Source organism: Cheilinus undulatus, linkage group 13 (genome assembly GCF_018320785.1).
Source record: "Cheilinus undulatus linkage group 13, ASM1832078v1, whole genome shotgun sequence".
NCBI lineage: Eukaryota > Metazoa > Chordata > Actinopteri > Labriformes > Labridae > Cheilinus > Cheilinus undulatus.
In genome coordinates, this window is record NC_054877.1 from 2,337,529 (window position 1) to 2,355,244 (window position 17,716).

Sequence of the window (17,716 nt, forward strand, 5' to 3'; positions counted from 1 at the left end):
TGAGGACTAAATAAATAACTGACGTACTGATAAACTTTACCGTGTCTGATGAAAGAGTCTGAGACTAAATGCACGTTTTAACACTGCTCATTCATTGCTGCTCCACTACATTATGTCATTAAACTGTAATTGTCATTCAAACATTTCAACAACTCTGGGTCAAAAACTGGTTACCTTCAAGTGGATCACCTGTCCAGACAAAGATCTGTTCCTGTTTATAGAAACTAGCCCTCACTGGCTCATTAAACTGTCTAATACAGTGGTGTGAAAAAGTATTTACCCCTTTCTGATTCCTGAGTTTTTTGTATATTTATCACACTTAAATGTTTCAGATCATCAAACCAATTTTTATATTTCACAAAGACAACCCAAGTAAATAGAAAATGCAGTGTTTGAATGATTACCTAACTTTCAAGGGGGGAAAAAAAATCCAAACCTATCTGTCCCTGTGTGAAAAAGTCATTGTCCCCTGAACCTAATAACTGGTTGTTCCACCCTTGGCAGCAATAATTGAAATCAAACGTTTGCGATAACTGCTGATGAGTCCTTCTTATCGCTGTGGAGGAATGTTGTCCCACTCTTCTCCACAGAATTGCTTTAACTCAGCCAGAGTGGAGGGTTTTCCAGCATGAATTGCCATTTAAGGTCACAACACAGTATCTCAGCTGGATTTAAGTCCGGATCCTGACTGGGCCACTCCAAAACCTTAATTTAGTTTTTCTTGAGCCATTGAGAGGTGGACTTACAGGTGTATTTTGGGTTGTTGTCCTGCTGCATAACTCAAGAGTGCTTGAGCTTGAGGTCATGAACTGATGGTCGGACGTTGGCCTTCAGGATTTTCTGGTAGACAGCAGATTTCATGGTTCCATCAATCACAGCAAGTGGTCCAGGTCCTGAAGCAGCAAAGCAGCCCCAGACCATCACACTGAGACCACCATGTTTGACTGTTGGCATGATGTTCTTTTTATTAAATGCTGTGTTTTTTTTTTTCTCCAGATGTAACGGGACTCAAATCTTCCAACAAGTTCAACTTTTGTCTTGTTAGTCCACCAAATATTTCCCAAAAGTCTTGGGGATCATCAAGATGTTTCTTAGCAGTGATTTTGGCCTTGGAATGCTCCCATGATGCCATTGTTGCCCAGTGTCTTTCTGATGGTTGAGTCATGAACTCTGACCTTAACTGAGGCCAGTGAGGCCTGCAGGTCTTTGGATGTCAGTCTAGGTTCTTTTGTGACCTACTGGATGAGTCATGGTTGCACTCTCAGAGTGATTTTGGTTGGCCAACCACTCCTGGGAAGGTTCACCACTGTTCCTCGTTTTCTCCATTTGTGGATAATGGCTCTGACTGTGGTTTGCTGGAGTCCCAAAGCCTTGGAAAGGTCTTTGTAACCTTTTCCAGACTGACAGATTTCGATCACTTTGTTTTTTCATTTGTTCTTGAATTTCTTTGGCTCGTGGCATGATGCGTTTCCTTTTGAGAGCTTGTAGCCTACTTAACTTTGTCTGACAGCCTCTATTTAAGGGATTTTTTGATTTAACAAATCTGGTGGTAATCAGGCCTGGGTGTGGCCAGTGAAACTGAACTCAGCTTTCCAAAAACTGTGGTTAATCACAGTTAACTCATGATTTAACAAGGGGGGGTGATTACTTTTTCACAAAGGGCCAGAGAGGTTTGGAATTTTTCCACCCTTAAAAAATTAAATAATCTTTCAATTTACTTGGGTTGTCTTTGTGAAATACACTGCCTGGCCAAAAAAAAGTCGCCACCTGGATTTAACTAAGCAAATAGGTACGAGCCTCCAATTGGATAATTACAGCATGTGCGATTATCTTTCAGCTGGCAACAAGTTATTTAACCCCAGCTGATGCAATGAGTAACTTCTCATTTCTTAAACAACCATGTTGAAAGACACATCCTGTGGTCGTGGAAAAGATGTTAGTCTGTTTAAGAAGGGTCAAACCATTGGCATGCATCAAGCAGAGAAAACATCTAAGGAGACTGCAGAAACTACTAAAATTGGGTTAAGAACTGTCCAACGCATTATTAAAAACTGGAAGGATAGTTGGGAACCATCGTCTTCCAGGAAGAAATGTGGTCGGAAAACAATCCTGAATGATTGTGATCGGCACCACTTAAACGTTTGGCCAAATCAAATCAAAGAAAAACAACAGTAGAACTCAGGGGTATGTTTAATTGTGAATGTAAGAGCATTTCCACACGCACAATGCAAAGGGAACTCAAGGGATTAGGACTGAACAGCTGTGTAGCCTTCAGAAAACCACTAATCAGTAAGGCTAACTGGAAAAAAAGGCTTCAGTTTGCTAGGGAGCATAAAGATTGGACTCTGGAGGAATGGAAGAAGGTCATGTGGTCTGATGAGTCCAGATTTACCCTGTTCCAGGGTGATAGGTGCATCAGGGTAAGAAGAGAGGCAGGTGAACTGATGCACCCATCATGCCTAGTGCCTCCTCTACAAGCCTGTGGGGGCAGTGCTATGATCTGGGGTTGCTGCAGTTGGTCAGGTCTAGGTTCAACAACATTATGTGCCCAAGGAATGAGGTCAGCTGACTACCTGAATGTACTGAATGACCAGGTTATTCCATCAATGGATTTTTCCTTTCCTAATGGCACGGGCATATTCCAAGATGACAATGCCAGGATTCATCAGGCTCAAATTGTGAAAGAGTGGTTCAGGGAGAATGAGACATCATTTTCACACATGGATTGGCCACCACAGAGTCCAGACCTTAACCCCATTGAGAATCTTTGGGATGTGCTGGAGAAGGCTTTGCACAGTGGTCAGACGCTCCCATCATCAATACAAGATGTTGGTGAAAAATTAATGCAACACAGGATAGAAATAAATCTTGTGACACTGCAGAAGCTTATCAAAACAATGCCACAGCGAATGTGTGCTGTAATCAAAGCTAAAGGCGGTCCAACGAAATATTAGAGTGTGTGTCCCTTTTTTGGTGGTGACTTTTTTTTTGGCCAGGCAGTGTATAAAAATTGGTTTGATAATCCAAAACATTTAAGTGTGATAAAAATGCCAAAAAACTCAGGAATCAGAATGGGGGCAAATACTTTTTCACTCCACTGTAACTGTCAGTTTATTTCATCATTTTTTACCTTCCATCTGCAGATTGTTTGAAGTTAATCCAGCGATCATTAGACTGGTCACTCTTCACAGACAAACAGCTGGGTTCAGGAGAGTCTGGGCTCTGCTTCTCCATTCTGATACTGAAAAACAACAAAATATGTTCAACTGTAGGTATATTTATATAGACATATGATTATATACAGATGATACTTTCATAAAGAAATGGAAGAAATAAAGAAATGATATGTTTATCTCTTGTGCACCCCTCCAGAAAATGATGTTTCACACTTTGTGCAAAAAGTTTTAAGTTCCTAAAAGGTGCAACAAAAATATCAACTCTGATTAGTTCTTTCACTGTTACTGCATTGAATCTTTTAACTATTTTCAGTCCTGATTATAGCTACTACATTTGGACATCAATCTGTATCCTGATTGTCAAAAATACAAAATATGAAACATTATGAAGTGAAATTTTGAGAAATGTGTGTTTTTGTGTGTGTGTGTGTGTGTGTATGTGTGTGTTGGGGGAGGGGGTTCAAGGGGTGTTGGGTGTGTGTTAGGGAAGTAAATCAGCAGTTTCATCTTGATATGATTTGATATTGATATTTGGGATGATATGATATTTTCCGATATCACAAAATCTGTAAAAGTACAAAATCGATTGCATTCGTGATATGACCTTATGACTGATATTAGGCGGTTTTATGCACAAATTTCATAGTTACTGAAAAAAAAATTCTATCTCTAAAAAAGAACAGAGGCCTGCATTTCACCACAGTTATATTTTTAATGTTGTTAATGTTGTCTCATTTCTATAAAGAGTAGGGATGGAACAGCTTTTGAAAACCGTCTGAACTGTTTGGCTCGACTGTCTCGGTTCAGTTCGCGTGTCCTGTTCGGTTCATAGGCATGCGCAACTTTCTCATTCACTAACGAGGCCAAGCGGTGTAGGCTACACTCCGGAGCAGAAGGTGGAGGTAATGTGCTTCCAACTGGATGCCAGCCGAAGCGCTAGTAAACCACAAAAAGAAGTGAAGCAGTGTAGCAGCTGGTCGTGGAGTTGTGTGGAGAAGTTTGTGGGCATGGCGAGTGAAAAAGAGCCGGAGCTAGAAGAAGCACCAACAGCACTGTACAAGTCATTCAGAGTGAGCTACGATGACAGCGGTTAGAAAGTGGTTGACAAAAGTGCGACAGTGCGCAAGCACTATGCAACACGAGTTGTTTATGCTAACGGCAATTTGACCAACATGTCAGCTCATCTGCGGAGACATCATCCCGGTGAGACAATTGACAGCACAAGACGGAGAGGGAGAGCATCGACAGGACAACTTCTACTCCCTGCAGCTTTTAAACAACATTACAGTGATGAGTCTGACAGGGCAAAATGCATAAGCAAAGCACTGGGGCACTTCATCGCCAAAGATATGCAGCCTTACGCCATGGTAGAGGGTGCGGGATTTCATTGTTTGGTTAAAGTACTCGAGCCACGATATAAGATCCCCTCCCGCAAACACTTAAGCAACACGGTACCTCCAGGGCTACTGAAAGTTTCCTGGCTGTGATTGCCCATTACATTACCTCAGACTGGGAGATGAAAAGCTACGTTTTACAGACACGCCCCCTTTATGAAAGCCATACAAGCAAGCATTCAGGGTACTGACAGAAGCAGCGACAGAATGGAAGTTTCAGAGGGGCAGCAGCACAAACCCTGTTACAGACAATGCAAAAAATATGATGAGTGCAGTCAATGCAACAGCTGGACTGGGGCCACAAATTGGCTGCTTTGCACATGCTGCTAATCTTGCAGCCAAGAATGCAGTCTCAGTAAGTCAGGTATCACGACTCCTGGGGACGATTAGGAAGGTGCTAACATTTTTCCATCGGAGCACAACAGCCACCCATGCCCTAAAAACCAAACAGGAGATGCTGAAATTGCCAGTTCACAAACAAATACATGATGGCCCAACCTATTGAAACACAATATGACATGCTGGAGCGATATTTGGAACAGCAGGCTGCCATCTATTCTGCTCTGACGGACAAGGATGTTAAGAAAAATGATATTGCTGTTTAGACTGACAGTGAGGCAAAACTGGCAGAGGACCTAACTAAGATTCTCAAACCTCTGAAGAATGTGACAACCCTAATGAGCTGAGAAACATCCCCTTCGATGTCCATGATCATCCCTCTGCAGAAGATGGTACTAAAATCCATGACAGCCAGTGAAGAGGACAGCTCCACCATCAAAGATGTTAAGGCAGCCATCACTAAAAACCTAGAAGACAGATACAGAGACCCTGATCTTCAGGACTATCTGCACAGAACTTCAGCCATGGATCCAAGATTGAAGTCCCTGCCCTACTTGGAAGAAGACTCTGTTAAGAAAATCTACAGTGCTGTCACCAGAGAGATCATGAGAATTGGAGAGCAGGTATTGATTTGTTTTTTAAAATTATGTAATTAGTACTAAATTTAATACATTTTATCATTAACATTTATCTCTTTTTAAACTTAACATAACTTTCCCCAGTGTTCAGTAGAAAATACTTTTAGTGTCTTTGCTGCCATGATAGTGTTTGTTGTAATTAAGATTTTTAAAACTACCATACTATTTGTCATATTTATCATGCAGGGTCAACCCAGAGAAGCCCAGGTGGCCAGTTCCTCCTCAGCTGGAGAGCCAGAGGCATCAGAAAAGATATCTCCCCCTCAAAAAAATCTGCCATGGCAGAGCTTTTTGAGAGCTCTTTACAACAGAGAAGGCAACCACCAAGTCTTTGTCCAAGATCACTGAGGCGGAGGTCATGTCATAGAGGCTCACAGGCTGCATTCCTGTGGATGAAAATCCACTTGCATGGTGGAAAAGCAACGAGCCTAGGTATCCTTGTATTGCTAAGTTGGCTCGATGTTACCTCGCAGTCCCTGGTACATCTGTACCAAGTGAGAGAGTTTTCTCTACTGCAGGGGACATTGTCACTGCGAGTAGATCTCGTCTTTTGGCAGAGAATGTGGACAAACTGATCTTCTTGCAGAAGAACATGATAATAGAATGAGCAGAGCTGTGTTGTTTAGAAGCAGTGCAGCAGGTGTTAGTTTGGTTTATGCTACATTTTATATTGATGACCTGATACTTTAGATCATTTATTTTTTTATTTAGATAGCACATTGACACTTCAAGTTTGGTAAGGTATCCAGTCTTATTTCTTTGATTTTATTTCAAACACTGCACTTTAATTTCAAGTACAAAAATGTTTTCCCATTAATAACTGATATCAGATCTTATGTTTTTGAGTTGATTTCAAACAAACAGACCTAAGTCTAGTGTTTATAGAGCCTAAGCTTCTCTTTATGTTGTTGGTATATAATATGGTTAGCAAAGTTAAATTCTTCAAGGGTCAGAGCTTTAAGAGCTGTATTTACTTTTATATTTTATAAGATATAATTTTTGTAAGAACCACAATTAATAAATGTGGGTTATATATTTCAGTCAGTTCAGTATTTGTACCCAGATTCCACTGCATTGCATTGTCACTGCATAGTAACAGTGAAAAACGATTTGTTCTTAGCATTTGTTAAAGATGACTGTCTTTGCCAAATAAATGAAAAGTCTGTTGGAACTAGCAATGTCTCCTCTCTTGCAGTGCCAGAATTTCACCTACTTTTAACCTAAGTCAGTCACAATGATGTATTAAATGTCAGACAGCCTCATTCTTTTAGTTTTAACCTGACTGTACAAGACGTAATTGATTTTCCTTACCATCAACGTATACCGAACCGAACTGAAAACCGTGATCACCAAACGGTGATATGAACTGAACGGTGGATTTTGTGAACCGTTCCACCCCTAATAAAGAGTAATGTTTATATAGTGATGAGATGTTAATATAGAGACAGTGCTGACCCATGCACCTCTGTGCAGCCCCTTAGTGGTAATCATCAAGATTAAAACAAAAAAGTCTCGAAATATTTTACTTTGTATAAAATAATATAGGAATTATGTCAGTTTAACTTTTTTAATGAAATCACTAGAAATCCTTAACATTTTATGATATTCTTATTTTCTCACCTGTATATAGATGATATTCACTATGGCTCCATCTACTGTTCAACATCAGAATTACAGCTGATGAACTCAACTGTAACCACTGTTCACTTAAGATGATGGAGAGATGATGATGAATGAGGGACAACAGAGACATGGCCATCATATCTATATTTTTATTCTATAATTTCTTACCTTCCATCTGCAGATTGTTTGAAGTTAATAAAGCCACCTTTAGACCGGTCACTCTTCATGGACACACAGCTGGGTTCAGGAGAGTCTGGGCTCTGCTCCACCTTCATGATACTGAAAAACAACAAGATATGTTTAATTATTGATATTTTTATATAGAGAGGATGTGTTCTTATAAAAATATAATTTTATATAGATATGTTTCATTAAAAGATAGAGATGATATGTTTTATGAAGATATGTTAGAATAGAGATGATTGTATGTTTTCTGAGTACAGACTCAACATCGTTATGAATTCGGAGTTATGATCCTTTTAATGTGGATAGAACTCCCACTGTCCTAGACTTCAGTTTATCGTCAGCTGTGACTTCAAATCTAACATATGACGACAGTGTGACACAGGTGGTACCAACGTGGTCATGGAATGGATCGCTGATGATCCCAAAGCTTGGACCCCTGAAAAATAACAATGTTCCACCTCACCCAATCTCAGAATAATAAACATCAAATGTCCATTTCATTGAGGTTACTCAGGTTCACATGGTTAAAAACTCCATGTTTTCATTCATGGACCTGAAAGCAGTTTCCTGTCTTTATACTCACCATGAGCTAGAGCTCCATCTACTGTTCACAGACAGAATCACATTCAAACTATTTCAACACACTGTGGCTCCAACACTTCTCAGTGACCATGTTAGTCCTCAAAAACTGATGAACTCAACTGTAACCACTGTTCATTTAAAACTATTAAATCAAACCCTTCTGGATTATTACTATGATGATGGAGAGATTATGACGAATCAGAGACAACAGTGATGTGGTCATCATATCATCAAATCACATTTAATGAATTTCCCTTCAGGGATTAATAAAGTTATTGCATTGTATTGTATTGTATCTATAGTTTTATTCTATAATTTCTTACCATTTATGTGTAGGCTGTTTGAAGTTAATAAAGCCACCTTTAGACTGGTCACTCTTCATGGACACACAGCTGGGTTCAAGAGAGTTTGATCTCTGCCTCTTCATCCTTTTTCTAAAAAATAACACAATGTTTAATTATAGGTATGTTTGTATGAAGTGATGTGTTTGTTTGGAGATGATTTGTTTATCTAGAGATATGTTTGTATAGATATGGTCACCGCTGTTCGGCCCCTAAGCTGTTAATATCAAAATGAAAACAAAAAAGTCATGAAATATTTCACTTCGTATGACCTAATCTAGAAATGAACTTTTTGAATCAATCACTAGAAATAATGAACTTATCATGTTATTTAATTTTCTGAGAACCACCTGTATAAAGATGATACTCACTATGACCTGAGGCTCCATCTACTGACCAACATCAGAATTACAAGCTGATGAACTCAACTGTAACCACTGTTCATTTAAAATTATAAAGTCAAACCCTCCTGGATTATTTCTATGATGATGGAGAGATGATGATTAATGACAGACAACAGTGACATGGTCATCATATCTATAGTTTTATTCTATTATTTCTCACCTTTTACGTGCAGACTCTTTGAAGTTAATAAAGCCACCTTTAGACTGGTCACTCTTTATGGACACACAGCTGGGTTCAGGAGAGTCTGGGCTCTGCTCCATTATGATTCTGAAAAACAACTTAGACTATAAAATCAAACCCTCCTGGATTATTTCTATGATGAATGAGAGACAACAGTGACGTGGTCATCATATCTATAGTTTTATTCTATTATTTCTTACCTTCCATCTGCAGATTGTTTGAAGTTGATAAAGCCACTTTTAGACCGGTCACTCTTCATGGACACACAGCTGGGTTCAGGAGAGTCTGGGCACTGCTCCTCCATCCTGATACTGAAAAACAACAAGATATGTTTAATTATTGATATTTTTATATAGAGAGGATGTGTTCATATTAAAATAAATTCATATAGATATGTTTCATAAAAAGATATATTCATAAAGATCGATGTTATGTTTAAATAGACATAATATGATTTTATGAAGATATGTTAAAATAGAGATGATTGTCTGTTTTCTGAGTACAGAGACTCAACATTGTTATGAATTTTGAGTTATGATCATTTTAATTGTGATAGAACTCCCACTGTTCTAGACCTCAGGTTATCGTCAGCTGTGACTGCTCCTCTAACATATGACACCCATGTGACACAGGCGGTACCAACGTGGTCATGGAATGGACCACTGATGAACCCAGAGATGAGCCCCAGATAAACCCAACGACAGGACCCCTGAAAACCCAGAGATTGGACCCTGATAAACCCAGAGAATGGGCCCCTGAAAAACCCAGAGAATGGACCCTGATAAACCCAGAGAATGGACCCTGATAAACCCAGAGAATGGGCCCCTGAAAAACCAAGAGAATGGACCCTGATAAACCCAGAGAATGGGCCCCTGAAAAACCAAGAGAATGGGCCCTGATAAACCCAGAGAATGGGCCCCTGAAAAACCAAGAGAATGGACCCTGATAAACCCAGAGAATGGGCCCCTGAAAAACCAAGAGAATGGGCCCTGATAAACCCAGAGAATGGGCCCCTGAAAAACCAAGAGAATGGGCCCTGATAAACCCAGAGAATGGACCCTGATAAACCCAGAGAATGGACCCTGATAAACCCAGAGAATGGACCCTGATAAACCCAGAGAATGGGCCCCTGATAAACCCAGAGAATGGGCCCCTGATAAACCCAGAGAATGGGACCCTGATAAACCAAGAGAATGGACTCTGATAAACCCAGAGAATGGGCCCCTGATAAACCAAGAGAATGGGACCCTGATAAACCCAGAGAATGGGACCCTGATAAAACCAGAAAATGGACCTTGATAAAACCAGAACATGGGCCCCTACAACAACATATTTTCGCCTCCTTTGTTACCTTTTGCCTATTTTTTGCCACCCTTCACTGATTTTTTTTTCTCAGTAGGGTTAAAGGTCAGGGGAGGATGGGGGCCACACCATGAGTTTCTCTCCTTTTATGCCCATAGCAGCCAATAACACAGAGGGATTCTCTGCAGCATGAGATGGTTCATTGTCATGCATGAAAATCATTTTGCTACAGATGGCACGGTTCTTCTTTTTGTACCATGGAAGAAAGAGGTCAGTCAGAAACTCTCTATACTTTGCTGAGGTCATTTTCACACCTTCAGGGACCCTTAAGGGGCCTGCCAGCTCTCTCCTCATGAATCCGGTCCAAAACATGACTCCACCCCCTCCTTGCTGACGTCACAGCCTTGTTGGGACATGGTGGCCATCCACCAACCATCCACTACTCCTCCATCTGGACCATCCAGGGTTGCATGGCACTCATCAGTCAACAAGACTGTTTGAAAAGGAGTCTTCATGTATTTCTGGGCCCACTGCAACCGTTTCTGCTTGTGAGCATTGGTTAGGAGGGGGCTGAATAGTAGGTTTATACACGACTGCAAGCGTCTGGAGGATCCTACACCTTGAGGTTGGTGGGACTCCAGAGGCACCAGCAGCTTCAAATACCTGTTTGCTGCTTTGTAATGACATTTTAGCAGCTGCTCTCTTAACCTGATGAATTTGTCTGTCAGAAACCTCCCTCAGTTTTGTGACTTTAGAGGCAAAACTGGAGGGATCGTCCAGGGATGTAGGGATGGAGCAGGTCTAAGGATATAATCAAGCACCTGACCATGAAGGGCTCTACAGACATAAACAAGGACCTTAGAATGAATTTGGAGGCTGATTGGGAGCCAGTGTAAAGAAATAGAATTGGAGTGATGTGAGCTACCCTAGTGGACCTAGTCAGCAATCTTCCAGCAGCATTTTGAACCATTTGTAACCAGTAAATGGATTTATTCAAACAGGTAAAAAGGGAATTACAGTAGTCAAAAATAAAAGCATGAGCATTTCTAACTCAGCTTGAGACCTGACAGACTTTTTGGTCAAAAAAGTTTAAATAATCAAGTGTAACCCTGAAATTTTTACATTTTTTTCTAAAAGAGGAAGACAGGGATCCCAAACATTTCTCAACATGAGAGGCAATGATGAGGATCTCAGTTTTATCAGTATTTAACTAGAGATAATTATCATTCATCCAACCCTTAATGGGGTCAAACAGTCAAGCAACATCATTTTATCAGGTCCAGTGGGACTAAAAGATATCAACAGCTGATCATATCAGGCCTCTCAAAGCTTCCTGTCCGACTCCCAGAAGATCATTCAACTCAGAAAAGTAGGAAAAGAAGATTTTGTGGTTTCAAGAGTTTCTTTTGGCTTTAAATGTCTGCAGCTGTTAAATCCACCCCAAAACTATTAATATTTAAATGGTTTTAGAACATTTGATCTATTTTTACAGAAATTCACTAGTCAGCCACTATTAGTCTAGCCTGACACACCAGATGGATTTGTTTCACACATCCATCTGGGAAAGTTTCAGTAGGAAACGTTTCGGAAAAGACAGAGGATTTGAAAAAAACTCAGAGTGTGATTGGATGAACATTCTGTCTGTCACATCTCCACGGGCCAGCCAAAGCAACAAAGCATGTGACGTAGCTGCTATCGAGAGGCGCATGCGCACCTACCAAGGATTAATGCGAAACATGACGACTATAGACATGTAAGTACTCGACGTTTTAGATTCAGATTCAGATTCAGACAACTTTACTTATCCCAAAGGACAATTCAGTTTTAGCAGTCTACCCAGACCATACATACAACCACCAACAGCAAACAGAGACCATAATAAATAAAAGTCAGTACATGACAGAGATGCTCAGTGACACATCAACCCTCATGTGAACCTTTTGGTAATGACACACTCAGGGTCAGGCAGATTATAATGCACATTTAAGAATAGCAGCAGATAAAAGAGAACACAAATAAAATATCCAAGGTGCATTATGGATTACATCATAAGTTTACATTCATAGAATGTACAAACGAGCCACCAGCATAAGCACACAGTTTTAACCACCGTGTGGTTCAGCGCCAAACAAGGAAAAACACAATAATACAAAGCTATCAGTCCATGAGACTACCATCAAGGTTTAACAGCCTGATGGCAGAAGGAATGAAAGACTTAGAATAACAGTTTGTTCTCCTACTGGGCGCAATAAAGCAGCGGCCTGAGGGCATTAAAGTAAACTCAGAGCACAGGATGTGGTCATGTTGGGCAGTGATTCCTTTAGCTTTTCTGACCACCTGTGTCTCCCACCAAGAGCGCAGATCTCTCTGCTGGACTCTGATTATTTTGGAGTAGATTTTAAAAATATTGTACAGACTGTTTTTGTCTTTAACAGACAGACCATCAAACCAACAAACAAAGGAAAATGTCAAAAAACTTTCAATAAAAGGCTGATAGAAGACAGTCAGCATTTTGTCACAGACATTAAAGGATTTCAACTTCCTCAGGATTCTTTGTTGACCTCGCTTAACAATTCTCTCAGTGTTCACAGCGAACTTAAGCAGAGAATCGAACACAGTTCCTAAATACTTGTACGAGTCAACAATCTCAACATCCTTACCATAATTAGAGCTTTAGGTTTAACAGTTTCTCCAAAGATCAACAATAAGCTCTTTAGTTTTTTGACAAATTGAGGTCAAGGAGATTTTCATCACACCAGTCAATAAAAGCAGGAAGGGCACTACCATGGTCAGACTCTGAACCTTGAAGAAGGGATAAAAGTGCTGTATTGTCAGAGAATTTGACCAGGTAGCTACCCTCTTTATCAGACCTGCAGCTGTCTGTGTAGAGAATATATAGAAGAGGAGACAGAACACAACCCTGAGGAGAGCCTGTGTTAGACACCAGGACATCAGACACGACACCATTACCATTACACCATGTTCTTCTTTTCATGAAGACATGTCACAAAGTTCTGATAAAACTGGCGCTTTAGCAGCATCCACGCTAATCTCTTCCTCCAAAACTGCTCCAGCTCTTGCTGCTGCTTGTTTACGTCACACTGCCATGCCTGAAAGTGCTGCCCCTCGTCGCTGATTGGTCCTGTCGCTGACTAACCAGGCCCAAACAGTTCAGATGGGAGCTTTGCAAGATGGATTCGCCAGTGGAAAAACAAGGAAACTGGCGTATCCATCTGCTTTGCAAGGTTACAATTAGTCAAGATTTAAGAAAAATAAAATTTTAAAAAAATATATGTGTAAAAACTGGCAGAAATGTCGCAAAAATGTCCTGATAAAGTGGTGAAAAGTGGTTAGAGAGTGGAGAAAATGTGCAAAACTTGTCCGGAAAAGTGATGGAAATGGGTAAAATGTGTCAAAAATTGGCAAAGAGAAAAAAGGGCAACAAGTTTTTTTAAAAAAGGGTTAAAAGTGGCAAAAATGGATAGAAGATAGAAGTTAAAGATGAGGTAATATTTACTGTAATATTCTTAAATTGGAGTCTATGGTTAATGTAGTTCTGTAGAAGTCCAGGGTCTTCTGATGGCAGAGCTGTGTTTACATGACAGTGATGTTTGAGCAGGAAGGTTAACAGGCCTGTCAGCACCGGAGAGGACAATCATGGAGAAAACACGGACATAAATGATCGTCCTCCAAGCTACTCACTGTTCTGGAACAATCAGAACAATCAACCAGCCGTCTCTCGCTTGCTCCAATACTTCAAGTGCTCCCGTACTGCAGACTTTATGGCAAATGCACGGAGGCGCTTGAGAAAGTCAGAGCTAGGATGCTACAGCGTCGACCAACTTCCGGTTTTCAAAATAAAATGTGGGTTATTGAAAGGCAATAAAAAGACAAGTCTCAGTGTGATACTGCACTGATTTTGAGTCATTAGGTCACATGACCCTCCAGTACCACACTGCCTGGTTGAGATACACCTCTTTTTATTACATTTTTACGGTGGCCCTGAGAGCTCAAAGCACTGCAACTTAAGAAAACACATGCAAAAAGACAAAACACAAGCAAATTAAGAAAACATCTTCATCAATGTGACAACACGTGCGCAGCATTTAGAAAACACGCTGCAAAGACCAACACAACAAAAACTTAACTTACTTTAACTTAGTTGTCCCCTATTAAGGGTTCTGATAGTAACTATAGCCAGCTAACAGCGTGTTTCACACTATATACAGTCTATGGTTTTACAGTGAATTAACCATGTGTATTATTTCATCAGGTTATGAGAATTGGCAGGCTAATTACAGGCAAAAGGCTAACGACAGTTTAACAGCAGATCACTGCAATAGGCTAATATCTGAATCATACGATCACAATGTTAAAATTAATCAAAAACACTTACTTTTTATCTCATTTTCCAACACCACTGTGGCTCAAAATCCGCGTCAACAACTTCAACAAACTTGTCCGAACGTGTGCATCACTTTTAAGTGTCCTCTGGAAACACTTCTGTTGTGTTGCGGTGTATTTGCAGCGCATTTTTCTAATGTGTTGTGGTGTATTTGCAGCCATTTTTCTAATGTGTTGTGGTGTATTTGCAGCCATTTTTCTAATGTGTTGTGGTGTATTTGCAGCCATTTTTCTAATGTGTTGTGGTCTATTTGCAGCGCGTTTTTCTAATGTGTTGTGGTCTATTTGCAGCGCGTTTTTCTAATGTGTTGTGGTGTATTTGCAGCGCGTTTTTCTAATGTGTTGTGGTCTATTTGCAGCGCGTTTTTCTAATGTGTTGCGGTCTATTTGCAGCGCGTTTTTCTAATGTGTTGCGGTCTATTTGCAGCGCGTTTTTCTAATGTGTTGCGGTGTATTTGCAGCCATTTTTCTAATGTGTTGTGGTCTATTTGCAGCGCGTTTTTCTAATGTGTTGCGGTGTATTTGCAGCCATTTTTCTAATGTGTTGTGGTCTATTTGCAGCGCGTTTTTCTAATGTGTTGTGTTGGTCTTTGCAGCGTGTTTTTCTAATGTGTTGCGGTGTATTTGCAGCCATTTTTCTAATGTGTTGTGGTGTATTTGCAGCGCGTTTTTCTAATGTGTTGTGGTGTATTTGCAGCATGTTTTTCTAATGTGTTGTGGTCTATTTGCAGTGTGTTTTTCTAATGTGTTGTGCTGTATTTGCAGCCATTTTTCTAATGTGTTGTGGTCTATTTGCAGTGTGTTTTTCTAATGTGTTGTGGTGTATTTGCAGTGTGTTTTTCTAATGTGTTGTGCTGTATTTGCAGCCATTTTTCTAATGTGTTGCAGTCTATTTGCAGCGCGTTTTTCTAAAGTGTTGTGGTGTATTTGCAGCGCGTTTTTCTAATGTGTTGTGGTGTATTTGCAGCGCGTTTTTCTAAAGTGTTGTGGTGTATTTGCAGCGCGTTTTTCTAAAGTGTTGTGGTGTATTTGCAGCGCGTTTTTCTAATGTGTTGTGGTGTATTTGCAGCGCGTTTTTCTAAAGTGTTGTGGTGTATTTGCAGCGCGTTTTTCTAAAGTGTTGTGGTCTATTTGCAGCCATTTTTCTAATGTGTTGCGGTCTATTTGCAGCGCATTTTTCTAATGTGTTGTGTTGGTCTTTGCAGCGTGTTTTTCTAATGTGTTGTGTTGGTCTTTGCAGCGCGTTTTTCTAATGTGTTGTGGTGTATTTGCAGCGCGTTTTTCTAATGTGTTGTGGTCTATTTGCAGCGTGTTTTTCTAATGTGTTGCGGTCTATTTGCAGCGCATTTTTCTAATGTGTTGTGTTGGTCTTTGCAGCGTGTTTTTCTAATGTGTTGTGTTGGTCTTTGCAGCGTGTTTTTCTAATGTGTTGTGGTCTTTGCAGCGTGTTTTTCTAATGTGTTGTGGTCTTTGCAGCGTGTTTTTCTAATGTGTTGTGTTGGTCTTTGCAGCGTGTTTTTCTAATGTGTTGTGTTGGTCTTTGCAGCGTGTTTTTCTAATGTGTTGCGGTCTATTTGCAGCGCGTTTTTCTAATGTGTTGTGTTGGTCTTTGCAGCGTGTTTTTCTAATGTGTTGTGTTGGTCTTTGCAGCGTGTTTTTCTAATGTGTTGCGGTCTATTTGCAGCGCGTTTTTCTAATGTGTTGTGTTGGTCTTTGCAGCGTGTTTTTCTAATGTGTTGCGGTCTATTTGCAGCGTGTTTTTCTAATGTGTTGTGTTGGTCTTTGCAGCGTGTTTTTCTAATGTGTTGCGGTCTATTTGCAGCGTGTTTTTCTAATGTGTTGTGTTGGTCTTTGCAGCGTGTTTTTCTAATGTGTTGTGTTGGTCTTTGCAGCGTGTTTTTCTAATGTGTTGTGTTGGTCTTTGCAGCGTGTTTTTCTAATGTGTTGTGTTGGTCTTTGCAGCGTGTTTTTCTAATGTGTTGCGGTCTATTTGCAGCGTGTTTTTCTAATGTGTTGCGGTCTATTTGCAGCGCATTTTTCTAATGTGTTGTGTTGGTCTTTGCAGCGTGTTTTTCTAATGTGTTGCGGTCTATTTGCAGCGTGTTTTTCTAATGTGTTGTGTTGGTCTTTGCAGTGCGTTTTTCTAATGTGTTGGTCTTTGCAGCGTGTTTTTCTAATGTGTTGTGTTGGTCTTTGCAGCGTGTTTTTCTAATGTGTTGTGTTGGTCTTTGCAGCGTGTTTTTCTAATGTGTTGTGTTGGTCTAGTTGCAGCGTGTTTTCTAAATGCTGCGCATGTGTTGTCAAATTGATGAAGATGTTTTCTTAATTTGCTTGTGTTTTGTCTTTTTGCATGTGTTTTCTTAAGTCGCAGTGCTGTGAGCTCTCAGGGCCACCATACATTTTAATATTTCTCTTATTTTTTATTATTTTTTTAATGTAAATATTAGCATTTTAGCTCAATAGCTAATCAGAGCTGCTAACGCCCACACCGCCTTTGCCCAGAACCAGGCCTGTGTCTCAATCACAGTAACTTTACATAATGAAACTTTAAGTGTGTGTGAAAAGTCGGGACTATCCCACACAAAGCGGGACATCTGGTCTCCGTAGAGCTAGGACTCTGATAGATCCGTTTCTCCTGGTCTGATAAAATCATGTTAGTTTTGGTGTGAATGGTCTTACCTGGTCTTCCTCTGTCCCCCAGAGCCCCGTCAGACCGAGCTACCGTCCCACACATGATACTGATCCGGATTAGCCTGGTTTCCAGTAGAACGGGACTTTTCTGATCGCTCCCATACTTTGAGACGTGTCTGCGTAAAAACGTCCCAGTGGAGGAGGGGAGGGCTCTACTCAGCTGCTGCGTTCACTGGTAGTCGGACGTTAGAAATGTCTGATATATCCCAATTTCTCTCGCTCAGATTCAAATGTTCTTTATCCAGTAGTTCATATCTGCAGGCTCACAGGCAGTGGTAGATCTCAGGTTTTCTGCACAACTTTGATGGATAAAAATCTGAAACTCAAACTCAAACGTGCTTTATTGGCATGAACAAATGTGTCATGTTATTGCCAAAGCATTACATAGAAAAATAAACACATTACATTAATAAAATAAAATAACAGCATTTTTTTAAATAATCATGACTATATTA

At 40.3% G+C, this 17,716-nt stretch overlaps 1 protein-coding gene across 2 annotated transcripts in view; it reads right to left on the minus strand.

The window, feature by feature from the left end:
* The window catches only part of LOC121520091 (NACHT, LRR and PYD domains-containing protein 3-like), a 31,975-nt gene extending 14,589 nt beyond the window's left edge, over positions 1–17,386 (minus strand). For both annotated transcript variants that reach the window (XM_041803349.1, XM_041803348.1), the window contains exons 1-4: positions 17,250–17,386; positions 9,065–9,175; positions 7,339–7,449; positions 3,131–3,241 (exon numbers count right to left, since the gene is read on the minus strand). In XM_041803349.1, the coding sequence (XP_041659283.1) occupies positions 3,131–3,241; positions 7,339–7,449; positions 9,065–9,168 (326 nt within the window). In that variant the 5' untranslated portion in view covers positions 9,169–9,175; positions 17,250–17,386. The remainder of the gene's footprint in view (positions 1–3,130; positions 3,242–7,338; positions 7,450–9,064; positions 9,176–17,249) is intronic.
* Positions 17,387–17,716: the final 330 nt, after the last annotated feature.